General features: G+C 25.5%; 1 protein-coding gene across 1 annotated transcript in view; it reads right to left on the bottom strand.

Moving 5' to 3' along the window:
- Positions 1-23,012, bottom strand: part of LOC117173935 (kinesin-like protein KIF2A) — a 63,071-nt gene that overhangs the window by 38,161 nt on the left and 1,898 nt on the right. Inside the window, exons 3-5 of the mRNA XM_033362583.1 lie at positions 19,501-19,595; positions 15,252-15,356; positions 4,724-4,864 (exon numbers count right to left, since the gene is read on the bottom strand). Coding sequence (XP_033218474.1) covers positions 4,724-4,864; positions 15,252-15,356; positions 19,501-19,595 — 341 coding nt within the window. The remainder of the gene's footprint in view (positions 1-4,723; positions 4,865-15,251; positions 15,357-19,500; positions 19,596-23,012) is intronic.

The raw sequence follows: 23,012 nt of genomic DNA, 5'->3' as shown, positions 1-23,012 counted from the left end.
CACACTAAATAAATTAACACAACCCAACAAGACAACTCAACTACTTTTGATTGAAAAGTCTACAATTATATTTCTGGTTCGAAATTCATCTTTTTTTTGGTTAAAATTTTTATTATATTGCCAAAAATTCAATTATTTTGTTAAAAAGTCATATTTATTTTATTACAAATTCATTTTTTTTAATGCATATTCATCTCGTGATTAAAAAATTAATTATTTCCTTTTTAGAAAATTAATCTTGTGGGTTAAAAAGACATCCTTTGGGTTAGTTGAAAATCGAACCATTTGGTTCGAGGTTGAACCAAATTGTTTAAAATGCATATTTTTGGTATAAACTCTTTTATTAAAAATTAAATATATCACTTTTTGTTCAAAATTGACATTTTTCAGGCGAAATTGATCTTTTCTTGTTGAAACTTCACGTATTTCATTGCAAATTCCTCTTATTTAGCCGAAAATTAATTTTTTAGATGAAAATTTATTCTTTTTGGTTAAAAATGCAACTATTTGGGTCTAAATTAACATGGTTTGGTTGAAGATTAAACAATTTAGCAGAAAATTAAAGAATTTGTCTGAAAATTGTTCAAAAATTCTCATTATAAGTTTAAATTTAAATTATTTTTATGAAAATTTAACTTTTTCTTGGATAATTAACTTTTTTGTTAAAAAATAATATTTTTGGGTTGAAAGGTCAACCGATTTGTAGGTAACTTAATTAAAATTTCATGTTTTTAAATTGGTATTTTTTTGTACCAAATTAATCTTTTTGCAAGAAAATTCATAGTTTTGGTTGAAAATCAACTATTTGGTAAAATATTTTTAAGCTGAAAATTCATTTTTTTTTGGCTCGAGGAACCATTTTTTTAAATAACAATGTTACTATTTCATTTTTCGTTACAAATTGATTTTTTTTTGGTCGAATCTTCATGTATTTCGTTAAAAATTCGTCTTTTTTGGTCGAAAATTAATGTTTTAAAGTTGAAAATGCATTTATTTTTACTAAAAATGGAACTACTTGGGTCTAATTAATTATTCTGGTTTAAGAAAAAAAAACATTTTTGTTAAGTTGACGATTCAACAATTTGGTATAAAGTTAAACTTTTCGGTTAAAAATTAACGTTTTCATTAAAAATTCATATTTTGGTTTAAATTTATTATTTGGTTAAAAATTAATCCTTTTAAGTGGAAAATTCAACTAATTTGTTAAGAATTCATATTTTTTTAAGATTCATTTCCATGGATGAAAATTGAACTATTTCATTTCTAGAAAATTAATATTCCGGGTTAAAAAATAACCTTTTGGGATAAACTCTTTTGTCGAAAATTCATTTTTCTATGATTCATCATTTTAGTAAGAAATTCATTTCTTTTGTTCAAAACCTAACCATTTTGTTGAAAACTAGTTGTTTTTGTTGCTTAATAATACTTGTTTTAACTAACAATATAACTTACATTTTCTGTTAAAAATTTATATTTTTTATTGAAAATTGATCTTTTCTGGACGAATATTCATATATTTCGTTTGATTGATTGATTTGATTAAAAATGCAACTATTGGATATAAATTAATATGGTTTGTTTGACGATTCAAAAATTTGGTAGAAAATTAATACATTCGGTTGAAAATTAACTTTAAGTTAAAAAATCATATTTTCGGTTTGGATTGAACTATTTGGTTAAAAATTAAACTACTTTTATGAAAATTGAACTACTTCTTAGACAATTAATTTTTTGTTAAAAAAATTAATCATTTTTTGAAAATTGGTGTTTTTTGGTAAAAAAAAGTTAACTATTTGGTTAAAAATCAATCTGTTTGAGTTGAAAATTCCACTACTTGGTTGAAAATCGATCTAGTTTGTCAGAAAATCATATTTTTTAGAAGATTAACCTCCTTGCTACAAATTTAACTATTTATTCCATTTTTAGAAAATTAACCTTCCGGGTTAAAAAATAATCCTTGGGTTTAACTTTATGGTTAAAATTTATATTTTTAATTAAAAATTGATATTATTTTTTAGTGATAATTGATCTTTTCTAGTTGATGATTCACGAATTTAATTCAAAATTCGTCTTTTTTTGATGGAAAGTAATTTTTTGTAGGTGAAAATTCATACCTTTTGACTAAAAATGCAACTATTTGGGTCTAATTAATTAATCTGGTTTAGTTGACGATTAAAAAATTTGGTAGAAAAATAACCAATTCGTTTAAAAATGAGCTTTTTTTAAAAATTAAAACTATTTTTATGATATTTAACTTTTTCTTAGAAAACTTTTTTGTTAAAAAATCATATTTTCGGGTTGAAAATTCAATCGCTTCATAGACGATTCGTTTTTTTGGTTGTAAAATTCTACAATTTTGTTGAAAATTGATTTATCATTACCATTTTTTCGTAAAAAAATAACCCTCTTTCCTATGTTTTTATGGGAATTTGTGCAACTTTATTTACTAGGGGAAGGGGGGGGGGGTCAACAATAGCCTAACATCGGTAATATCTCACTGATTCAAGTTTAGATAGAACATACAATTATATACATTTATGTTGTGCACATCAGCGAAAAGATAGAAAAGTAAATTAATATATGGCCTGTGCTGAAAATAAAAAAATAATAACAAAATAACAAAGAGTCTCCCCCATCTCATGTTTTTGTATATAATAAAAATATCGTTGAGAGAAAGGCATTGTTTCTGTGAATAAAAAAATAAGAACCTTGTTCCAGTGTCTTGCATAAATAGAGTAAGCTGTGTGTGAAAAGATCTCAAGGATATGAAAATAAAAAAAAAAAAAAACATTTTGTGCTCATCACCTAAAAACATAAATATTGCCTAAAAATATTTCTAAATTAATTATTTAAACAGGCTTGGTGTAAATTGTTGTAAAAATAAATAATATAATAAGACATCTTTACATAAATGATATCCAAGAATTACAAAAAAGGTGCGACAGATGAAGATGATTGATTTTTGGTGAAAAGACAGCAGAAAATTTAGGATAGGCAGTGGAAGAGTGGATCCGTTAAATAATCTGAACAAAATTATTATTTAGTACTTTTAATATGGATTTCCAAGTTAGCTTCAGTAATTAATACTCCCTGGTTCAGTATATTATTTTGAAATATTTTAAGCACACTTAAATTCCTTTGAATTCTATGTATTATTTTGAATTCTTTCAACTTCCTCAAAAATTTCTAAATTCCTTGAAATTCGAGAATTTGATAAATCCCAGAATTCCAGGGACTTCAAATAAAGACAAAGAATACACAGTAATCCGAAGGAATTGAGGAAATTTAGAAGAACTGATGGAATTTAAGGAAATTGGCGTATTCCCAGGAATTCAGGAAATTCAAAATAATTCTAAATAATATACTAATTTTTATAAACCAGAATTCCTCAAATTTACTAAATTTCTTCAAATCTTCTAAAATCTTTGCAAATTTTTGAAGTCCTTTGAGTTCAAGGAATTCCATGAATTTGGGGAATTCAAAGGACTCGGATGAATTCGGAAAACTTTAAGGAATTTAAAATAATCTAAAAGAGTTAAAATTAAAAAAAAAAATGGAATTCAAAGTTATTCATGTGAATTCAAAGCGATTCAAATGATCTCAAAATAATATACTAAATCAGGCAGTATTTAAATTCCCTAAGTTTCTTTAATACTAAAAATTCCCTTAATTCCATAAATTCCTTCAATTTCCTGAATTCTCTGAATTCTTTAAATTAGCTAAATACGCTGAGTTCCTTCAAATCTTCCAAATTCTTTGCCTTATTTTTAATTCCTCTGAATTTAAGGAATTTCAAGGATTGCAGATAATTGTGGAAATTCCACGAATTCGGGGATTTCTACGGACTTCAATATAAAGCAAGGAAATTAGTAAATTTAGAGGAATTCAGAAAATTTCAGGGAATTTAAAAGAATAAGAAAGAATAGATACAATTAAAAGCAATTCCAATTAATTCAGAACAATGTACTAAACCAGAGTTTCTAAATTTCCTAAGTTTCTTTTAAATTATTATTTCTCTAAATTCCTTTAATTTTCTGAATACCATGAATTCTCAAAATTCCTTAAATTGCCTGTATTTTCTGAATTTCCTTGAATCTTCTAAATTCTTTTGAAGTCCTTTGAATTTGAGAAATTCCCCGAATTTAGGAAACTCCAAGGACTTCAATACAATTCAAGGAATTCAGAAAATTTAATGTTTGACAGCATACCAAACAATTAAAAAAAGGAATACATAGAATTCAAAGTAATAAAAGTGAATTCAAAGCTAAATCCCTTAAATTTCTTAAATTCCTTTAAATCTTCTTTCTTTTCGCACTATTATCAATACCTTTGAATTCAAGCATTTCCACGAGTTCAGATTTCAACGAATTCATTGATTTTCAAGGACTTCCAAATAATGCGAATCAGCGAATTTCGAGGAATTCAGAAAATTTTCAAGAATTTAAAAGTATTTAAAAGTGAATTCGAAATAATTGAAAATAATACACTAAACCAGAGAGTATTTATTACTAAATATTTCTACTATTTGCAGCGTAGATATGCGAGATATCAATTTTTAAATATTCAAAAGCATTTTAAAAATTAATTTTTTTGCATGGCCGAATTTTAAAACAAAGCCACATTTTTCTCATTCTCTAAAGTCGTGACAATAATATTTTTTAAACTGTTCAAAGAATTCAACGGATGAATAGGAAAAGGTATTTTTATGGGTTACACGTTTTACCGAAAGACGAGACGTGACTCGTACAGGAAGTGTTGCAGAAGTCAGGCCGTTTCTAGCCGTGTTTCCACCATGATGTCCGAGAGTACTTTCCTCTTGGTTTTCCAAATCATCGAGACCTTCGTCTTCCTCATCGGATGAATCCTGTTTTTTTTTTTTATTATTCGTTATTTGTTATTTAAACAAAATGGAAGGAAAGTTAAATCAGTGGGAATGAAAGCATGGCGTTCATAATGTTGGATGTGTTCAATTCGTCGTATTTCCATGATAGATCCATTCGCGATTGGTGATGTCCATAATTAGAAGCAGCGTCCATAGGAGGAAAAGGCAATTGTTAATAATTATATGTAAAACGTATCACAGTTTTGTTATGATTTTTTTAGGGAAGTTGGGCGAGGGGTTAATTACGCCGAGAAATTATATTTTGCTACTGTGAGAGACGAATCGGCGTAAACAACTTCAAGGTTATTTATGATCTTATTAGGCATTAGGCGCAAGCGTTTTCAAAGTTATATTTTAGTTGTCTTTGCATTTTCTACTGCAATATATAATTATGAGAAAAAAAGGACAAATCCAAATATAACCTGAAAAGTGTTTACGCGAAATGATTAATTGAGATAATGATAAATGATATGATAAAAATACAATGATAATGAGATCATTAAATGATATTGCGCAATTGTAAGGAAAGAATTTCCGTAAATAACTTCAATGTTCTTAATTGTCTCAATTAAGCATTTCGCGTAAACACTTTCAAGGCTATGTTTTGATTTGTCCTTTCATTTTCTACTGCGTTATACATTTATAAGAAAAATAGGGGTACATCCAAATATACCCTTAATAGTTTTTACGCGTAATTGTTAATTAAAAAAATGATAACTGATACAATAAAGATAATGATGTAATAATAATGAGATCATAAAATGATCTTGCGCAATTGTGCAAGACGAATTTGCGTAAAAAACTTTAAGATTATTTACAATCTCAATGAAGCATTTCACGTAAACACTTTCAAGGTTATGTTTTGATTTGTCCGTTTATTTTCTACTGCGTCACACAGTTATGCGAAAAAAGGACAAATCCAAATATAACCTTGAAAGTGTTTACGCAAAACGCTTAATTGAGATAATGATAATTGACATGATAAAGATATAATGATGAGATCACAAAATGATATTGCGCAATTGTGAGACAATAATTTGCGTGAATAACTTCAAGGTTGTTTATTATCCCAATTAAGCATTTCGCGTAAACACTTTCAAGGTTATATTTTCATTTGTGCTTCGATTTTTTACTGAATGGACAAGAAACAGTTAATCTGTAGAATGTTCTTGATACGTGTAAAACGTATTAAATATACTGAAACTGTTTACAATCTTTTAAAATAATTTAAGATCATTAAAATCCTTCAAAAATTTTTTTATTTCTTGATACCCCTTGAAAGTGTTAAATCCGCAGAAATGTCTTGGAATACAATTTTATTTATTCCATTGTGAACTCAATGATATCATAATTGAAAAATATAACAATTCAACTAATTATTTTTAAAAACTGTTGAAATCGAACTATGAAAAAACTACTTAATTTAATTATAAAACCATATCTAGAGTGGTATTTGAGACCACAGGTCCATGATAGTGCAAAAATAAAATCACGTCCATACTTAAATGTTAATTCGCGAAAGTTAAGTAACCAGCACAACCACTCTTCTAATAATTTTCCTCAACTAAAACGAATTGTTACTCTAATTTCAATAACTAGAACGCAAACCATCTGTTTCTATATAGTTACGCAAGACAAGAAGTTTCCTATATAATTTACTTAATAAGTTATGCTTTATTTTCCAGGTTAATGTATATAATTTTCAAAATTAGACGTTTTCAAGTTTTATGTTGGTGTGTGTGTGTGTGTCAGTGATCACCACTGAAGCCTTGCATTGGCGTCTACTAAAAAGAGGGTGTAATTCGAGGAGATTCTGTCATGTCCATATAGTACAAATAATACGTAATTTTTACAGAAAGATATGACTTTTCCCATAAGGAAATGTAGAAAAATAATCTTTCAATTACGACATATTTGAAAGTAAAATTTTTGAATTTCTATCAATTTCCTGATTTTATATCTAATTGGAATCACACCAACAGAGCCCATAATGAAAGTAAATTAAAATTGTTAATTTCTTTTTGGTAAATCATAACATTTATTTTAAAATGTTTTTAAACATTATTCATAGAAGAGAATATTAAAATTGTAAATGATTGTTTAATATTGCGAAATAATTCTGTTCTTCACATTTGGCTACCACACTATAATTTCTAAACTTTTTTACATTTTTAAATAGATAAGAAAAATTAAATGGTCCTCAAAAGAGTGAAAAAAAAATTCTTATGATTCATGAGAAAATTTCAAATGATTTTTTTCTTAATGAATTCTAAGAGAAAATTGAAAAAATTATTTTCTAAAATTTGGAAAAGAAGATTCTGAAGCTAAATGTTTCAATTTGGTAAGATTGAAAAATAAAAAATCGAGTAAATTCCAGAAATATTTAAAAGATTTGAAGATATTGAAAAATAATTTTAAACTGTGAAAATTAAAAAATGCACATTTTTAAAATTATTTCAAACCAAATCTTTAGAAGTTTTAAAAGAGTTTTGAAAGTCAGCTAAAAATATTTTTCGGAATTTAAGAGGTTTTCAATAGATTAAAAATATTTTGAAACTTGAAGCATTTCCGAAAAAATAACATAAGTGATAAATTTTTAACAACAAAAAGATAATTTTTACTAAAAAGATAAATTGTCAAGCGAAATTTAAATGATAAAATTTTAAGTTAAAAAATTAGTGTTTAACCAATCCGAAGAATTTTCAACTAATATTCTGGAATATTTAATTGGAGTAAGATAAATTTTCAGTTAAAAAAATTACTTTCCACAAAAAAAAACTTTCAAAAAAAAAGTTGAATTTTCAAACAAAGTGATAAATTTTCAACCAGAAAGATGAATTTTCAACTAAAATGATGAATCTTCAACTAGAATAATTGAACTTTTTACCAATAAGATGGATTTTTACCTAATATTATGGAATAATCGACTGAAATAATAGTTATATTTTTAGTTTAAAAAAATAAATAATTTTCAACAAAATAGTTAAAGAAATTATAAATGAAAATATATAAACTAACAAAAAAAGAATTTGTTTAAAATTCGTCTTTTTTGGTAGAAAAATAATCTTTTCGGTTGAAATTTCAACTATTTCGTTAAAAGTTGACGTGTTTTGTTTAAAATTCGTCTTTGTTAGTCAAATCCAACAGATTTTTTTTACTAAATCCTTTTTGTTCAAATAGAATCTGTTCCGAATTTTGGATGGAAATTCATCTTTTTAGGATGAAAACTAAACTAGTTAAAAGTAAATTATTTTCTTAAAAGTTCATTTTTTTGGGTTGAAGATTCCTAATTTTAGTTGAATTTTTTTTGCTTTTGTTTATTTAATAAGAAATTTAACTAAAATTTTAACTATTTTCTTGAAAATTAAACTGATTAGATGTAAATTAATTTTTGTGTGGACAATTCATATTCCTGGATTGAAAATTTAATTGCTATATGGAAAATTCGTATTTTGTCTAGAAAATGTAATAATTTTGTATTCAATTTAACGATTTGGTTATGAATTACGATTTTGTAGAAAATTCGTTTATCAAAAAAAATTCTCAATACAAATTTAATGACTCAATTTTAGGACATAAATTGATCTTTTTTTATTTAAAAATTCAACTATTTAGTTAAAAATTGCTCTGTTCTGGTAGAAAATAATTTTTCCGTTTGTTAAAAATTTGTTTTTTGTTGAAATATAAACTGATATATTTTTCATTGATAATTCGTCTTTTGATTGAAAATTCAACAATTTGATATATTTGCAAATATTTTGTAGAAAATTAAACTGTTTTAGAGAAAATTCGTCTTTTTATTGAAAATTAATCTCTTTGGTTGAAAGTTAAAATATTTTTTTAAAAGTTCTTTTTTTTTAGTTGAAGCTTCCTAATTTTAGTTGAAAATTTTTGTTTCTTTTTTTTTTTAGAGTACTTTTTTAGCTAAAAATTGAACTATTTTGCTAAAAATTACTTTTTTGTAGAAAATTATTTTTTTTCATCGACAATGAACTCTCCTCAACAAAAATCGAATTACTCAATTTTTTGTTAAAATTTATCTTTTTTATTGAAAAATTCAACTAATTTAGTTTAAAAAAATTTAGATTCCAACAAAAATATAAAATTTTTTAGTTAAAAATCAAGTGCTGACATTTTTTTTTGTTGAAACATAAATTGTTACATTTTTCGTAAATAATTCGTTTTTTTGTAAATATCCAAATATTTGGTACAAAATGTACTATTTATAGAAAGTACTATAAATGTACTATTTATAGAAAAGTCTACTTTTTATTGAAAATTAGTTCCCCTCAATAAAAATTCAATTACTCAATTTTTTGGTAGAAAATTAATCTTCTTGTTGTATAATTCAACTTGATTTAAAATTTATGTGATTTATTGAAAATTCTCCTTTTTTGTGGTAGGAATGTAATATTTTTTATTGCAAATTCAATTCGTTACAAATTTACGTATTTTGTTAAAAATTATTTTTCTGTGGTGTTGAGAATTCATATTTTTGGGTAGAACATTAATCTTCTCATTTGAAAATTCATCTTTTTGGATTTAAATTTAATTATTTTTTTGAACATTCAACTGTTTTATGGAAGGCTTCAGAATTCAAAACTTTTTATATCTTTTTTTTCTTTATTGGTTGTAAAACCTTTCTTGCTTTGAAATGTTTTTTTTTATATTTAAATGTAGTGTCTTTAGTATCATTTTTTCGAAATAGTAGTTAAACAATGTTATCGATTGAAAAATGTTTCTACTAGTATCAACAGTGTGATCAGGTAAATAGGGGACGAACTGTGATTCCTGAACGAAGTCAGCACTATTTGAAATTGAAATTTCGAATTTATCAATTTTCTCATTGCATACCTAACTTGAATCACACCCAGAGTCTATGAGAAAAAAGAATTAAAATTATTTTGATGCAAAATCCTGTTAAACAAAACAAGAATCCAACGACCAGATTTGGACCACAACGAATAAATGAAAACCAAAAAAACCCTATTGTAATCTGAAAAAAAAAATAAAATTTTCGGAAAAAAATAAAAAACAGGAAAGAAAAATGAGAAGGCAGCCAACCACATCCCCTTCCTTCTCTTTTTCTTTCTTTCGTATTTTTTATTTTTATGACCATCAAATTACAATAAAATAAAAACAGAAATAAATAAATTTGCATTACCAACGTTTCGGTACTCGTAAAGTACCCTTATCAAGGCAAGAAAATTTTAAGTGGTCGAAATTAACAGAATCCACGAACAGGTGCTCTCTCTTTGATACCTTTTTTTTTATTTATTTATTTTTATTATTATTTTTTCAGATTACAGTAGGGTTTTTTTGGTTTTCATTTATTCACTGTGGTCCAAATTTTGTCGTTGGATTCTTGTTTTGTTTAACAGGATTTTGCATCAATTTGATTATTGGACGTTAAATGGGATTTTTAATTTGGATTTTGGTCTAATTTAAATTTCGTAAATGTAAATTATTTTAAAATCGAAGTTAGGCTAGGATGAATTTTGAAATGAATAATCAATTGTTGAACTATCTTTTCGAAAAATGAGTGCTAATGTAAAGAGAGAAGAAGGCGAGGACTTATAATCTGATAAAAAGGACTCAATTATAATATTTAATGCCATATAAAAATAAAATTTCCTACTTGTACCTCAAAGAGGAGTAAGTACTGGAACATGTTTCTAGAGCCGCGGAGGACACACATTATTCCTCCTTTCAGGTGCCATGAAAGAGGTTATAAGCGTAACTAAGGTAACTTGTAAACAAATTTTTATTTTTTATCTATATCTACAATCTACCTGGAAGTCAATAAACTAGATTAGTCAGTACCGTCAAACGAGATTATTTCGGACATTCCTAAATTGATAGTTTGAATTACTTGAGCTGGTTTTAACCAGAATTCTGGTTAAGACCATCTTAAGTAATTTTGAATCTTAAGTAATTTAAAAATATCCGAATTTACCCCACATGACCGCTTAAGCAGTTTTCAATGGGAATGGCATAATATGGCGCATTATACTCGACTGAGTACTCGCGCACTGCGGCCCTTCCGAGGCGCGTAGCAACCGTCTCTCGCCTTGCGCGCTGAGAAACTGCGTGGGCCTACGTGGGTTCTGGTTAGAGTTCTAAGCCGGTTATATTACTTTGAAAACGGCAGCGAGAATGAGAATATAACCGAGAAATAAATTCTCTGAGAATTTATGAATATCTCAGAATCGATTTTAATTCTGAAAACTTGACTATTTCGTGGAAAATTTACTTATATTTTGGTGTTGAAAAATGAACTGAAATATTTTCTGGATGAAAGTAACACTTGTAAAAAAAATTTTGTTTTTTTATTACGAATTCATCTGTTTTAGTACAAAATTGATCTTTTTTCCATCAAAATGCAACTACTTGGTAGAGAATTTAACTAATTTGTTAAAAATTCATCCTTTTTGGTTGAAAAAATTCGTATTTTTGGATTGAAAATTCAATTTTTGATGTTACTGAGTTATCTGGAATCTTTTTTCGATGAAAACTCAACTTTTTTTTGTAATAAAAAGTTCTTCTGCTTTAAGATAAATTTCATATTTTTGATAAAAATTCGTCCTTTTTGGTTGAAAAAATTTGTCTTTTTGGATTGAAAATTCAATTTTTTTCGTAGAAACTTATTTTTTGGTTAAAAAAAATTCAATTTTTGATGTGATTGAGTTAATTGGAATCTTTTTTGGATGAAAACTTAAGTTTTTTGTTATAAAAAATTCTTTTGCTTTAAGATGAGTATTATCTTTTTTTATAAAGATGCAACTATTTGACAGAGAATTCAACAGTTTTGTTAAAAAGTCATCCTTTTTGGTTAAAAATGAGTCTTTTTGGATTAATTTATATTTGAAATCGAAAAGTTATCTCGTTGGTCAAGAGTTTAATTATCTTGTTGAAAATGAATCTTTTTTAATTGAAAATTCGACTACTTGGGTCAAAGTTAAACTACATTATGACATTTTTCTTTACTGAAGGCTTATGTATGATTGAAAATTTAACTGTTTAGTGGAAAATACTGCTTTTTTTGTTTAGAATTCACTTTTTAACAGAAAATGTAACTTTTCCATTTTTTAGGATTGATATTTTTTAGTTAAACATTTACGTTTTTTTTTGTAAAAAAAAACTATTTTTTAGTTTGAAATTTCCTTTTTTTTCGTAAAAATGCATCAGTTTCGTGTAAAATTAATTTTTGGTTGAACAGTCATATTTTTTGTTTGAAAATTGAATTTTTATAAAGAAAATTCGTCTTCTGGTTTGAAGGTTACATAATTTAAATAAACTATTCTTTATTTTTTGAGTAAAAAATCTTTACTTCTTGGAAATTTGTCTTTTTGGTTTTAAAATTCTTTTCTTTTGTTGTATAAATCTCATTCTTTTTTTATTAAAATATAAACAATTACACTTTTTCGTTGGTAATTTGTCTTCTTAGGTTGAATATTTAACTATTATATTAAAAATTTAATTATTTTGTTGAAAAATCCAGTATTTTGTTAAAGAGTTATCTTTTAAAGTCAGCAAAACTTTTTTTTTAATAAATGAATACATTAAAAAATGTCTTGAGAATTTAAGAACTTTTGTTCTGGTGTATATGAACTTGAAACCTAATAGTTGAATTTTTAACCAAAAAGGACCATTTTCATCCGAGACGCTTACCTTCGTCCCAAAAGGAATGATAAATTATGAATAAAAAAATGAATTTTCAAAGCAGTTGCACTTTATATTTCAAACAGAAAAGCTTTTAATTTTAAAACTGAAACCGTTGACTTGACCCAAAAAGAAGAAAATATAACGAAATAGTTGATTTTTCAACAAAAATAGAATTTCGAAAAAAAAAAGCAAAACCCAAAAGATCAATTTTCACCTTAAATAATCTATTTTAAATTAAAAAATATTTCCATTTAAAAAAAAACATAGTTGAATACACCTACAAAAAAGCGAATTTATTACAAACTAGTAGAATTTTCATCAAAAAAGATACATACTCAACCAAAGAGATGAACTTTGAACTAATATCATGAATCTTAAATAAATTAATTCTGAACAAAATAGTTCAACTTTAGGCCAAATAGTTGCATTTTCAAGCAAAAAATGTTTGACTTTTAACTTAAAAATAGTTGAATGCATACAAAAATTAACATTTCAACATAACAATTTAATTTTCAACCCGTAACTATGAATTTTTAACAAAAAAGATAATTTTCAAACTAAATAGTTGAATTTTCTACGAAAATAGTAGAATTTTTAACATGAAAAGACAAATTTTCAAAGAAATAAGTATATTTACAACAGAAGAGATAAATTTTCAACTTAAATTGCGATATATATTTGATATCTAGCAAAAATTCTCTATAAAAAATATGAAGTTTGGAACAGAGTTACACTTCAAACTAAAAAATTTCAATTGGGTATCAAAAATAAAATTTTCAATTAAAAAAATGAATTTTCTAGCGAAACGATTAATCTTTCTACCAATAGACATGCATGTTTAGAAAATACATGAATGTTCAAAGAAATAATTGAAATTTCAAAGAAATCAATTAATTTTCGATCAAGACTCTTAATTTTCTACACAAAAAAAAAATCAATTTTAACAAAATACATTAATTTTCAAACGAAGAAAGACAAATTTTCACCAAAAATAAAATCGTTAAACTTTCAGTTATAAAATTTGAGTTAAATTAAATACGTATTAATTAAATGCAACAAAAGAGATAACTGATATAGTTGCGATATATATTTTATATCTCGTAAAAATTCAATATCGAAAAAGATGAATTTTCAATCAGAGTTACACTTGAAACTAAAAAATATCAATTTGGATTCAAAAATTAAATTTTCAATTCAAAAAATGAATTTTCCAGCCAAGCCATTAATTCTTTTCCAAAACACATTATTTTTAACAAAATACATGAATTTCCAAAGAAATTATTGAAATTTCAACGAAGACAATGATTTTTCAAGCAAGAATCTGAATTTCCTACACAACAAAAAAGAAATTTTAACAAAATACATTAATTTTAAACGAAGAAAGACAAATTTGCACCAAAAATAAAATCGTTAAATTTTCAATCATAAAAATTAAGTATTAAACAAAAAGAAAAAAAAAACGAATTTTCAACAAAATAATTAAATTCTCAGCTGAAGTCAATAATCTTCAACCAAGTAGTTGATTTTTCACCTAAAAATTGAATAGTTAAATCTTTAACAGAAAAGGTATTATTAACAAAATAGTTAAAATTATGAATCGCTGTTTGTTGACGAATTTACTATTTTTTGGAATATTCTTCTTTCTTTTTTATTGAAAAATTGAATTGAAAAATTCATATTTTTACTTGAAAATTGAACTATTTTATTAAAACTTCATCCACTTAAATAAAACTAAAATTACAAGCAAAAAATTGTTTCAAAATTTTTATAAGACTTTCCTAGTCTTTCGCAGAGATTTCGATAAATAAAACCAAAATATCAAGGTTTATCAAAAAATCATAACGGGAAAATATATAGGTTTTTTAAAAATTTACAATACTTCTCTTAAACTTTTTTTTACATATCTGTCCTCGTTTGGCTTTAAATTAGAATTTTGGACTTGTTCACTTTCGCCGCATAAAACAAAACAAAAACGAGTCGTATAAAAAAATGGTTAATACAAAAATTGTAAGAAAAATAAATTTTCACCAAAAATGAAATAGTTAATTTTTCAGTAATAAATATTAAGTTTTAACAAACAAACAAAAAATTAAACAAAAAAAGTTAAATATTCATCCAAAAATAATAATCTTCAACCACGTAGTTACATTTTTAAGTAAAAATGGAGTAAATGAATTTTCGACAAAAAACGTATTTTTAACAATAAAGTTAAATTATTAATCGATGTTGGTTGAGGATTGTACTATTTTGTAAAAAAAATTATTCTCCTTGGTTGAAAACAAATGTTTTAAATTGAAAATTGCATTCTTCGATTTTTGATTTAAAATATTTTTAATGGAAATTTAAGAAATTTAAAGCGTTTGAATTAAATTTCATACAGTACTGAAATTAATTTTATTATATAGAATTTATTTTTCTATTTTCGTGAAAAAACTTTTCATTTCTCCTGTTTTTATATAATTTTGGTTTGTAAAGCCTTTGTTATCGATATAGCTGAAAAAATGTTTTTCTTCTTGTAATCAAGGTGGGGGGGGGGGGGGGGGGCAATAAAAATGTGTGCACTATAAACCATCAATTCCGTTCATTCGTCTTCAAGAATTTTTCTTTTTGTTTTCATGGTGCCTTAAAATCGAATCGGTTTTTATAATTTAAAGAAAAAACTCTGAAAGATAGTAAACTTAAAATATTGTTTTAAAATGCTCACCCTTGCTCTGGAGTTTGCTAGCATGTGATCGTTCACAGGAGGAGGTGGACCCATTGGTTTTGGATTCAATTCCGGATTCAGTGCCAGGATAGCATCGATCTCCACCTAAAACATATTTAAAAAAAAAACTCAGCACATAATTATATTATAACTATTGTAAAATTTTACCTTTTCCATATGCGTACACTCAGTTATCGAAAAATAATTTTTTTCTATAATAACTTTACCACTGATCAGAAATAACTAGTTTCTTTTATCTAGTTAATTTTTTTTTGCGAAGTTAGTGGTAGCAACGTGACTCTTGTAAATAAGTAACAACCACAAAACTCGTAACTTTCTTGTGAAAAAATATTATAGAAAATTCATTGTAGGCCTCAAATTATTTTCTTCTAATGGATTTAATCTTATTTTATCCTTTTAAAAAGTACCACACCATCACTGCATGTTATCTCATTATATTAATGAAAAATGCACAGAATATATACAAAAGAAAATTTTTAATAAAAAAAGTTGATAAATATTTGAAATTATTTAGACACGAATACCTTTCGTCGAGGAATGAGACTCTGATGACGCCGACGATGCATGATTCAAAAAAAAAAAAAAAAAAGATTAAATAACAATGAGCCAGCAACAATCTATCGGAACTAAATCATCGAGATGTTGAGAGTTTTTGCTAAAACTCACTGCTCTGACATTTTGAGAGAGTCAGGCAGCGATCAGCGTCTATTTAAAACTGGTATTTAGATTTCATTGAAGCAGTCGTCGTTTTTCTTTTAACTGGCGACACTCATCTTGATACGTTACTGATTTTCTTTGAATTACTTTGGCAAAACATTTGAATGAGATACAATTTTGGGAGATTGTGGAGGAATCGACTCAAGAGATTTCAATTATTGTTGAAACTGATCGACCAGCAGCAATCAGCATCCATGCCACAGAACGTTGAAGATCGTTGCCGCAGAAATAGATCACCACCACACTGTGTTCCCAATAAATAAATTGCAGGTGGCCACTTCGGGTGGCATTGGGTGGAAGCTCGAAATTTAAAATAACCTAATAACCGTGACCTAGGCCCGTTTCCAAAGATCCCTCTTTCCTTCCGCTTGATATTTTGTAATTTCCGGTTGCGGCAAAACCAGCCAAAGTATAGGCTTCGTGTCCATTCAGGGTGATCGAAAAACTTTTCATTGTCAAAATTCCCTGATTTTTTCCTGACCAATTCTTCATTTTTCCTGACCATTAGAAAAAATAGGTTATACCGTTTATGATCCTGAATTCAGGGTGGCGATTCGGCGGACGATTTCCAATCAGTGTGGCCGTTTTAATCACAGAACAAAATTCCCGAGTATTTTCCGGTTTGCAAACATTTTTCGAGGTCAATTAAATTTTAAAAATCAAACACTAAATTTAAAAATTGTTCCACTCGAAGTAATAAAAACTGAAATGCAAATGAAAGCACTCAAAGTGAAACTCTTGAATTTTAAACTTCGAAAATTTAAGTTTAAAAGTTGTTTCATTTAACATTTTTGTATTCAAATGGTCAATAATTGACACTTTTAAAATAGAAGCTAATAACACTTTTCAACTGAAATTTTTTTAATTAAATGCAGTCAAACTGCCAAATTACATAGTTTTGTTAAAAATTGAACTATTTTGTTTAAAAGCAATCTTTTTTACCGAGATTTTTTTTTATTTCGGTCAATTAAATTAACTAAAAATTTGAAACTTTTATTGTTTTATTCCGTTTATAAAAGAGTATAGGCTAAAAATTACAAAAAAAAAGCTAGTCTTTAAATAAATAAACCAGCAAATAATCTTGTAATATTTTTGGCATAGAGTCTTTTATAAACGGAATAAAAAAATTACAAATGAAAATAAAAAATTACTTTAATCAAAAAGACGAATTTTTAATGATCAAGAATAATTTTTTATCATTACAAAAAAGAATTTTCAACGAATTATATCAATTTTCTACTATAAACGATCCACTTTTTGAAATGAAATATGGAATAGTTAAGATTTAAGTTGAAATAAAATTCTTGACAAAAGTATTGAATTTTCAACCAAAAGTAAACTTTTTCAACTAAAATAATAAATATGTAACTGGAATCGTTGCAATTTTAACCTAAACAAATTTTTAATTTTTAAATTATATATCAAGAAAATTTATTTTGTTATCGAGATTTTTTTTAATCTGAAATTTTTGTTGTTTTATTTCGTTTATAAAAGAGTATAGGCTGAAAATGTGAAAAGATTAAAAAGCTGGTCTTTAAATACATAAACCAGGAAATATGAAAAATGTTCAGGGAAACATAAGATAATTTTAAAAACAATAAGTTTCTCGGGCACCACAAAAGAAGAATATTTTAATCTTGTAATATTTTTGGCACAGAGTGTTTTACAAACGGAATAAAAAAAACACAAATTAAAATTTTTAATTTGGTCTTTTTATCAAAAAGACGAATTTTTAAAGATCAAGATTAATTTTTTACCATACAAAAAATTTGCAACGAATTAAATCAACTTTCTACTATAAAAGATCAATTTAAAAAAAATAAAAAATGGAATAGTTAAATTTTTGACCAAAGTATTGAATTTTCAAACTAAAATCAGTTAAAATTTGCACTATTTTGTTAAAAAGCAATCTGTTTTGTCGAGATTTTTTTAAAAATTCGGATAATTAAATTAATAAAATTAATAAGTAAAGTCGTTAAAAAATGATTTTTTTTTAATCTAAAATTTTTATTGTTTTATTCCGTTAATAAAAGAGTATAGACTGAAAATGTGAAAAGATTAAAAAGCTGGTCTTTAAATACATAAGCCAGGAAATATGAAAAATGTTCAGGAAAAGATCAGATAATTTTGAAATTAAGTTTTCCGGCCACCCCAAAAGAACAATATTTTAATCTTGTAATATTTTTGGCATAGAGTGTTTTACAAACGGAATGAAAAAAATTACACATTAAAATTTTAATTTTTCTCTTTTTATCAAAAAGACGAATTTTTAAAGAGCAAGATTAATTTTTTACCATACAAAAAATTTGCAACGAATTAAATCAACTTTCTACTATAAAAGATCAATTTTTTAAAATCAAAAATGGAAAAGTTAAAATTTAAGTTTAAAAAATTGTTTCCAACAAAAATAGTTAAATTTTTGACCAAAGTATTGAATTTTCAACCAAAAATAAATTTTTTCAGTTAAAATTATGAATATGTAACTGGAATAATTGAATTTTCAAACTAAAATCAGTTAAAATTTGCACTATTTTGTTAAAAAGAAATCTTTTTTGTCGAGCTGGTCTTTAAATACATAAACCAGCAAATATGAAAAATGTTCAGGGAAACATCAGATAATTTTGAAATCAAGTTTTTCGGTCACCCCAAAAGAACAATATTTTAATCTTGTAATATTTTTGGCATAGAATCTTTTATAAACGGAAAAATTACAAATTTAAATATTTAATTCTTTTTTTTAACCAAAACTTTTTGTTTAAGTTTTGTTTAAATAGTTAAATTTTAGACCAAGGTATTGAATTTTCAACCAAAAATAATTTTTTTCAACTAAAATTATGAATATGTAACTGAAATAGTTGAATTTTCAAACTGAAAAATTATTTAATTTTTAAATTTTATATCAAGAAAGTGAATTTTCTACCAAAAAGGAAGAATTTAGTTGTTAAATTTTCAATTCAGAAACTAATTTTCAACTAAAATGATGGAATATTCAACTGGATTACTTACGTTTTCAGTGCAAAAATTAATTTTCAACAAAGTAGTTAAATTTTAGATGAGAAAATTTCAATATTTAGTATAAAAATAATCAAGTTTGCAAACAAATAGTTGAATTTTCAAATAAAAAATAGAATATTTACATTTTCAGTAACAATAATTATTTTTCTGACAATATACCCTTCAGATTTCATTTCAATTATTCCCTAAGGTTATATAAAAATCCTTTGGAATCTCTTAAAATCCTTTCTAAATCATTGATATTCTAGTTACCTTTTTAAAATCCTTAGCAAATTTCTGAAACCCTGCGAACTTCTTTGAAACCCTTTAAAAATGATGAAATCTTTTTTAATGCCTTGTAGTCTTTTCGAATCACCTTAATTGTTTAAAATCTTATGAAAATTCTTAAAATTTGAAAAATCCTCTCTATTTTTTGTGAAATCCATTGCAATTCCAAAAAAATCTAAAAAAATCCCTATAAAATTTGGAAATCATTTCGAAAAAAATTTATTCTTACCTCCTTTCCTTTTGTTTCTCCCCTCTCGAACCATTCTACAGTGACACTTCTCAAGTCCCAATTGACACCTGAGACTATCGCTGAGTGAATTCGGCCTAAAACAAATATTAAAAAAAAAAAATTAGTCAAAAATACACTTATTTGTTTGAAATTTTTCAAAAATGAAAACACAATGGGAGCGATGTACCAGCCAGGTGAAAATAAAACCCACAAATACGAAGTTTCATGAAATTTGACAAAACTCCAAACTTCAACCGCCATATTGGATCCGCCATACTGGATTTTATCATTTTTAATTCAGATTCATAATCAGAAACTTCTAAAACGCTTAAATACCAAGTTTAAAGAAATTTTAACCTAAATAATTTTCAACTGCCGTACTGCACTCGCCATATTGAGTTTGGAGCTGCCATATTGGATTTTTTAATTTTGACTTCAGGCTCTAATTCTCAAGTGCCATATTGGATATGCCATATTGAATTTTGAAATTTTGACTTCAGATGCATAATCAGGAACTTCAAAAACCTCGAAACAAGAAGTTTCATGAAATTGGAACAAAAATGGTAAAATTCAACCGCCATATTGGATCCAGCACACTGGATTTTTTAATTTTTACTTCAGATTCATAATCAGAATTTTTTTAAACATAGGTTAATGCAAACTTTAAAGAAAATTATTAAATTATTTTAAACCGCCATATTGGATCCGCTATACTGAGTTTTATAATTCTTACATCAAATTCATTATCAGAAACTTCAAAACCTCGTAAATACGAGGTTTCATGAAATTGGTCAAAATTCTAAAATCCAACCGCCATTTTGCATCCGCCATACTGGATTTTGTAATTTGTACTTCACATTCATAATCACAAACTTCTAAAACACTTAAATACCAAGTTTAAAGAAATATGAATAAAAATGATTTTCAACCATCATATTGCACCCGCCATATTGTGTTTTGTAATTTTTACGTCAAATTCACGATCAGAAACTTAAGAGTTCTTAAATTCCCTAGAATTTAAGTTCAGGTTATATAAGCGAGAATATGCCAGAATTTAGGAGAATTTAAAATAATTTATGATTTTTAACAGTATTTTTTATTGTTATTTTTATTGTTTATGTTATAACAGCGGTTGAATAAAAATTATGTTCAAGCTCAATCATATTCAGGAATTACAGTATTTCATATACAAATTTAAAATTTTCAAATGTTTTAATTTATTTCGAACAAAAAAAAAAGTTTTTTCTCCCTTAAGGGATAATTCTTTAACAAAGTACTGGAATTTTAAACAAAATAATTGAATTTTTAACATAATAGTTAAATATTTAACCTAAAAAGACAAATTACGAACGAAAAAGTGTCATAGTTTATATTTGATAAAAAAAGAATAAAATTTATACAACAAAAGAGAAGAATTTTAAAACCAAAAAGACGAATTTCCAACAAATAAAGATTTTTTTCACAAAAAATAAATAAAAGTCTATCTAAATTATTGCACCTTCAAACCAGAAGATAAGTTTTCTTAATAAAAATTCAATTTTCAAGCAAAAATAAGGCTGTCCAAGAAAAAATTAATTTTACAGGAAAATGATGCATTTTTAGGCAAAAAAAAAAGAAATTTCAAACTAAAAAATAATTTTTTTACAAAAAAAAACGCCAATTTTTAATTAAAAACTATGAATCTTAAAATATAAATCTTTAACAAAAAAAGTGATTTCTTAAGAAAGCGATTCAACCCACTGTTTTAAACAAATGAGTTGAATTATTAAGCAAAGAAGAACGATTTTTAACCAAAAAGTTGCATTTTCATACAAAAAATGAAATTTCTTCTATAACAAATGAAGTTTTAAAATAAAAAGATAACTTTTCAAAAAAATAGTTGAATTTTCGGTTGAAAAAGATTTTAGTCGAGTTTTCACGATCAAACTATGAATTTTTTAACCAGAAATAATTTTCCACCAGAAAAATTGAATTTTCAATCCAAAAAGACAAATTTTTAGGAAAAAAGGATGAGTTTTTAACAAAATGGTTCAATTCTCTGCCAAATAGTTGGATTTTTATCCAAAAATATCAATTTTATACTAAAACAGATGAAATAGTAATAAAAACCAAATTTTTTTATAAGTGGAACTCTTATCCAGAAAATATTTCAGTTCATTTTTCAACACCAAAATATAAATTTTAAACAAAAAGTAAACTTTTTACGAAATAGTTAAGTTTTCAAGAAATTAGTATAATAGCTTAATTTCTAACCAAACAGTTGCATTTTATAAAAAAATTTAATTTCTGCTGAAACAGGTAAACTTTAACATAAAAAATAAAAACTGTCAAAAAGAGTTGAATTTTTAACAGGAAAGTTAACGAGAAAATTCAATTTTCTATTGAATTTTGTAATTTTGGATTAAGATTCATAAACAGCAACTTCTGAAACCTCAAAAACTTCTGAAGTTTCATGAAATTTGAAAAAAAAATCTAAAATTCAACCGCCATATTGGATCCGCCGTATTGGATTTTGTAATTTTGACTTCAGATTTATAATAAGAAGCTTAAAAAATTCTTAAATACCTAGTTTCATGAAATTAAAAAAAAAAAACTAAAATTCAACCGCCATATTGGATTTTGTAATTTTGACTTCTGGTTTATAATCAGAAATGTAAAAAAACCATCAACACTGCGTTTCATTAAATCGAAAAAATTTCTAATTGTCACTTAAATTACAGAACTCGTTAATTATCAGTTAATCAGCAATATTGATAAAATTGGTTGGTAAAAAAATTATATGAATCAAATACTTCAAATTCAAATTTAACGCTCTAGAATAACGAAACACTTAACATGATAAAATGTCAAGCCTCAAATTAGCAATTTTTTTAACAATTTTCAAAATCGTTATTTAAACATAAGAAAAAAAAAATTTATATGAAGTTTGTAATCAATAACATGTGTTTCAAAGAAAATTGAATTGAACGAATATTTCAGCATTTTAGTTAAAAGCTCAAGAATAACGATAATCAACTTCAATTTCGTCGTAAACAATTAAAAAAAAAAAAAAAAAGATTTTCGATAATTTTTCACATTTTTTATTTTAAGAAAGAAGGCCTGGACCAACGCGAAATTTACGGAGTGATTAGATCAAGATCTGATTTAAATTCTCCGTAAATTTCAGAACAAACGAAAAGTAATTTCAGGGAGTATAAAATATTTGAATAACTTTGAATGGTATAAATATTCTATTGTCGGGTAAAAAAAATCCTATAAAAAGTATATTATTAAAAAAAAATTGATCAAATAAAATGGAATTGATAAAATTTTAAAAAACAGTATGCCGAATCACTGAAAATAAAAACAAGAATCCAATGACCCAATTTGGACAACCAACCAAATCCGTTTCCTTCTCTTTGTATTTCTTCCGTCTTTTTTATTTTTATTTTTATCCATTCACAATAAAAAAACTGTTGTAAAAAATAATCACCATGGTTTAGGCACTCACATAGCACCCTTATTAAAGTAGA

The sequence above is a fragment of the Belonocnema kinseyi genome, chromosome 5 (genome assembly GCF_010883055.1).
Source record: "Belonocnema kinseyi isolate 2016_QV_RU_SX_M_011 chromosome 5, B_treatae_v1, whole genome shotgun sequence".
Lineage (NCBI taxonomy): Eukaryota > Metazoa > Arthropoda > Insecta > Hymenoptera > Cynipidae > Belonocnema > Belonocnema kinseyi.
Note: the sequence above shows the minus strand (reverse complement) of the source record. Positions and strands in the feature narration are given on the sequence as shown.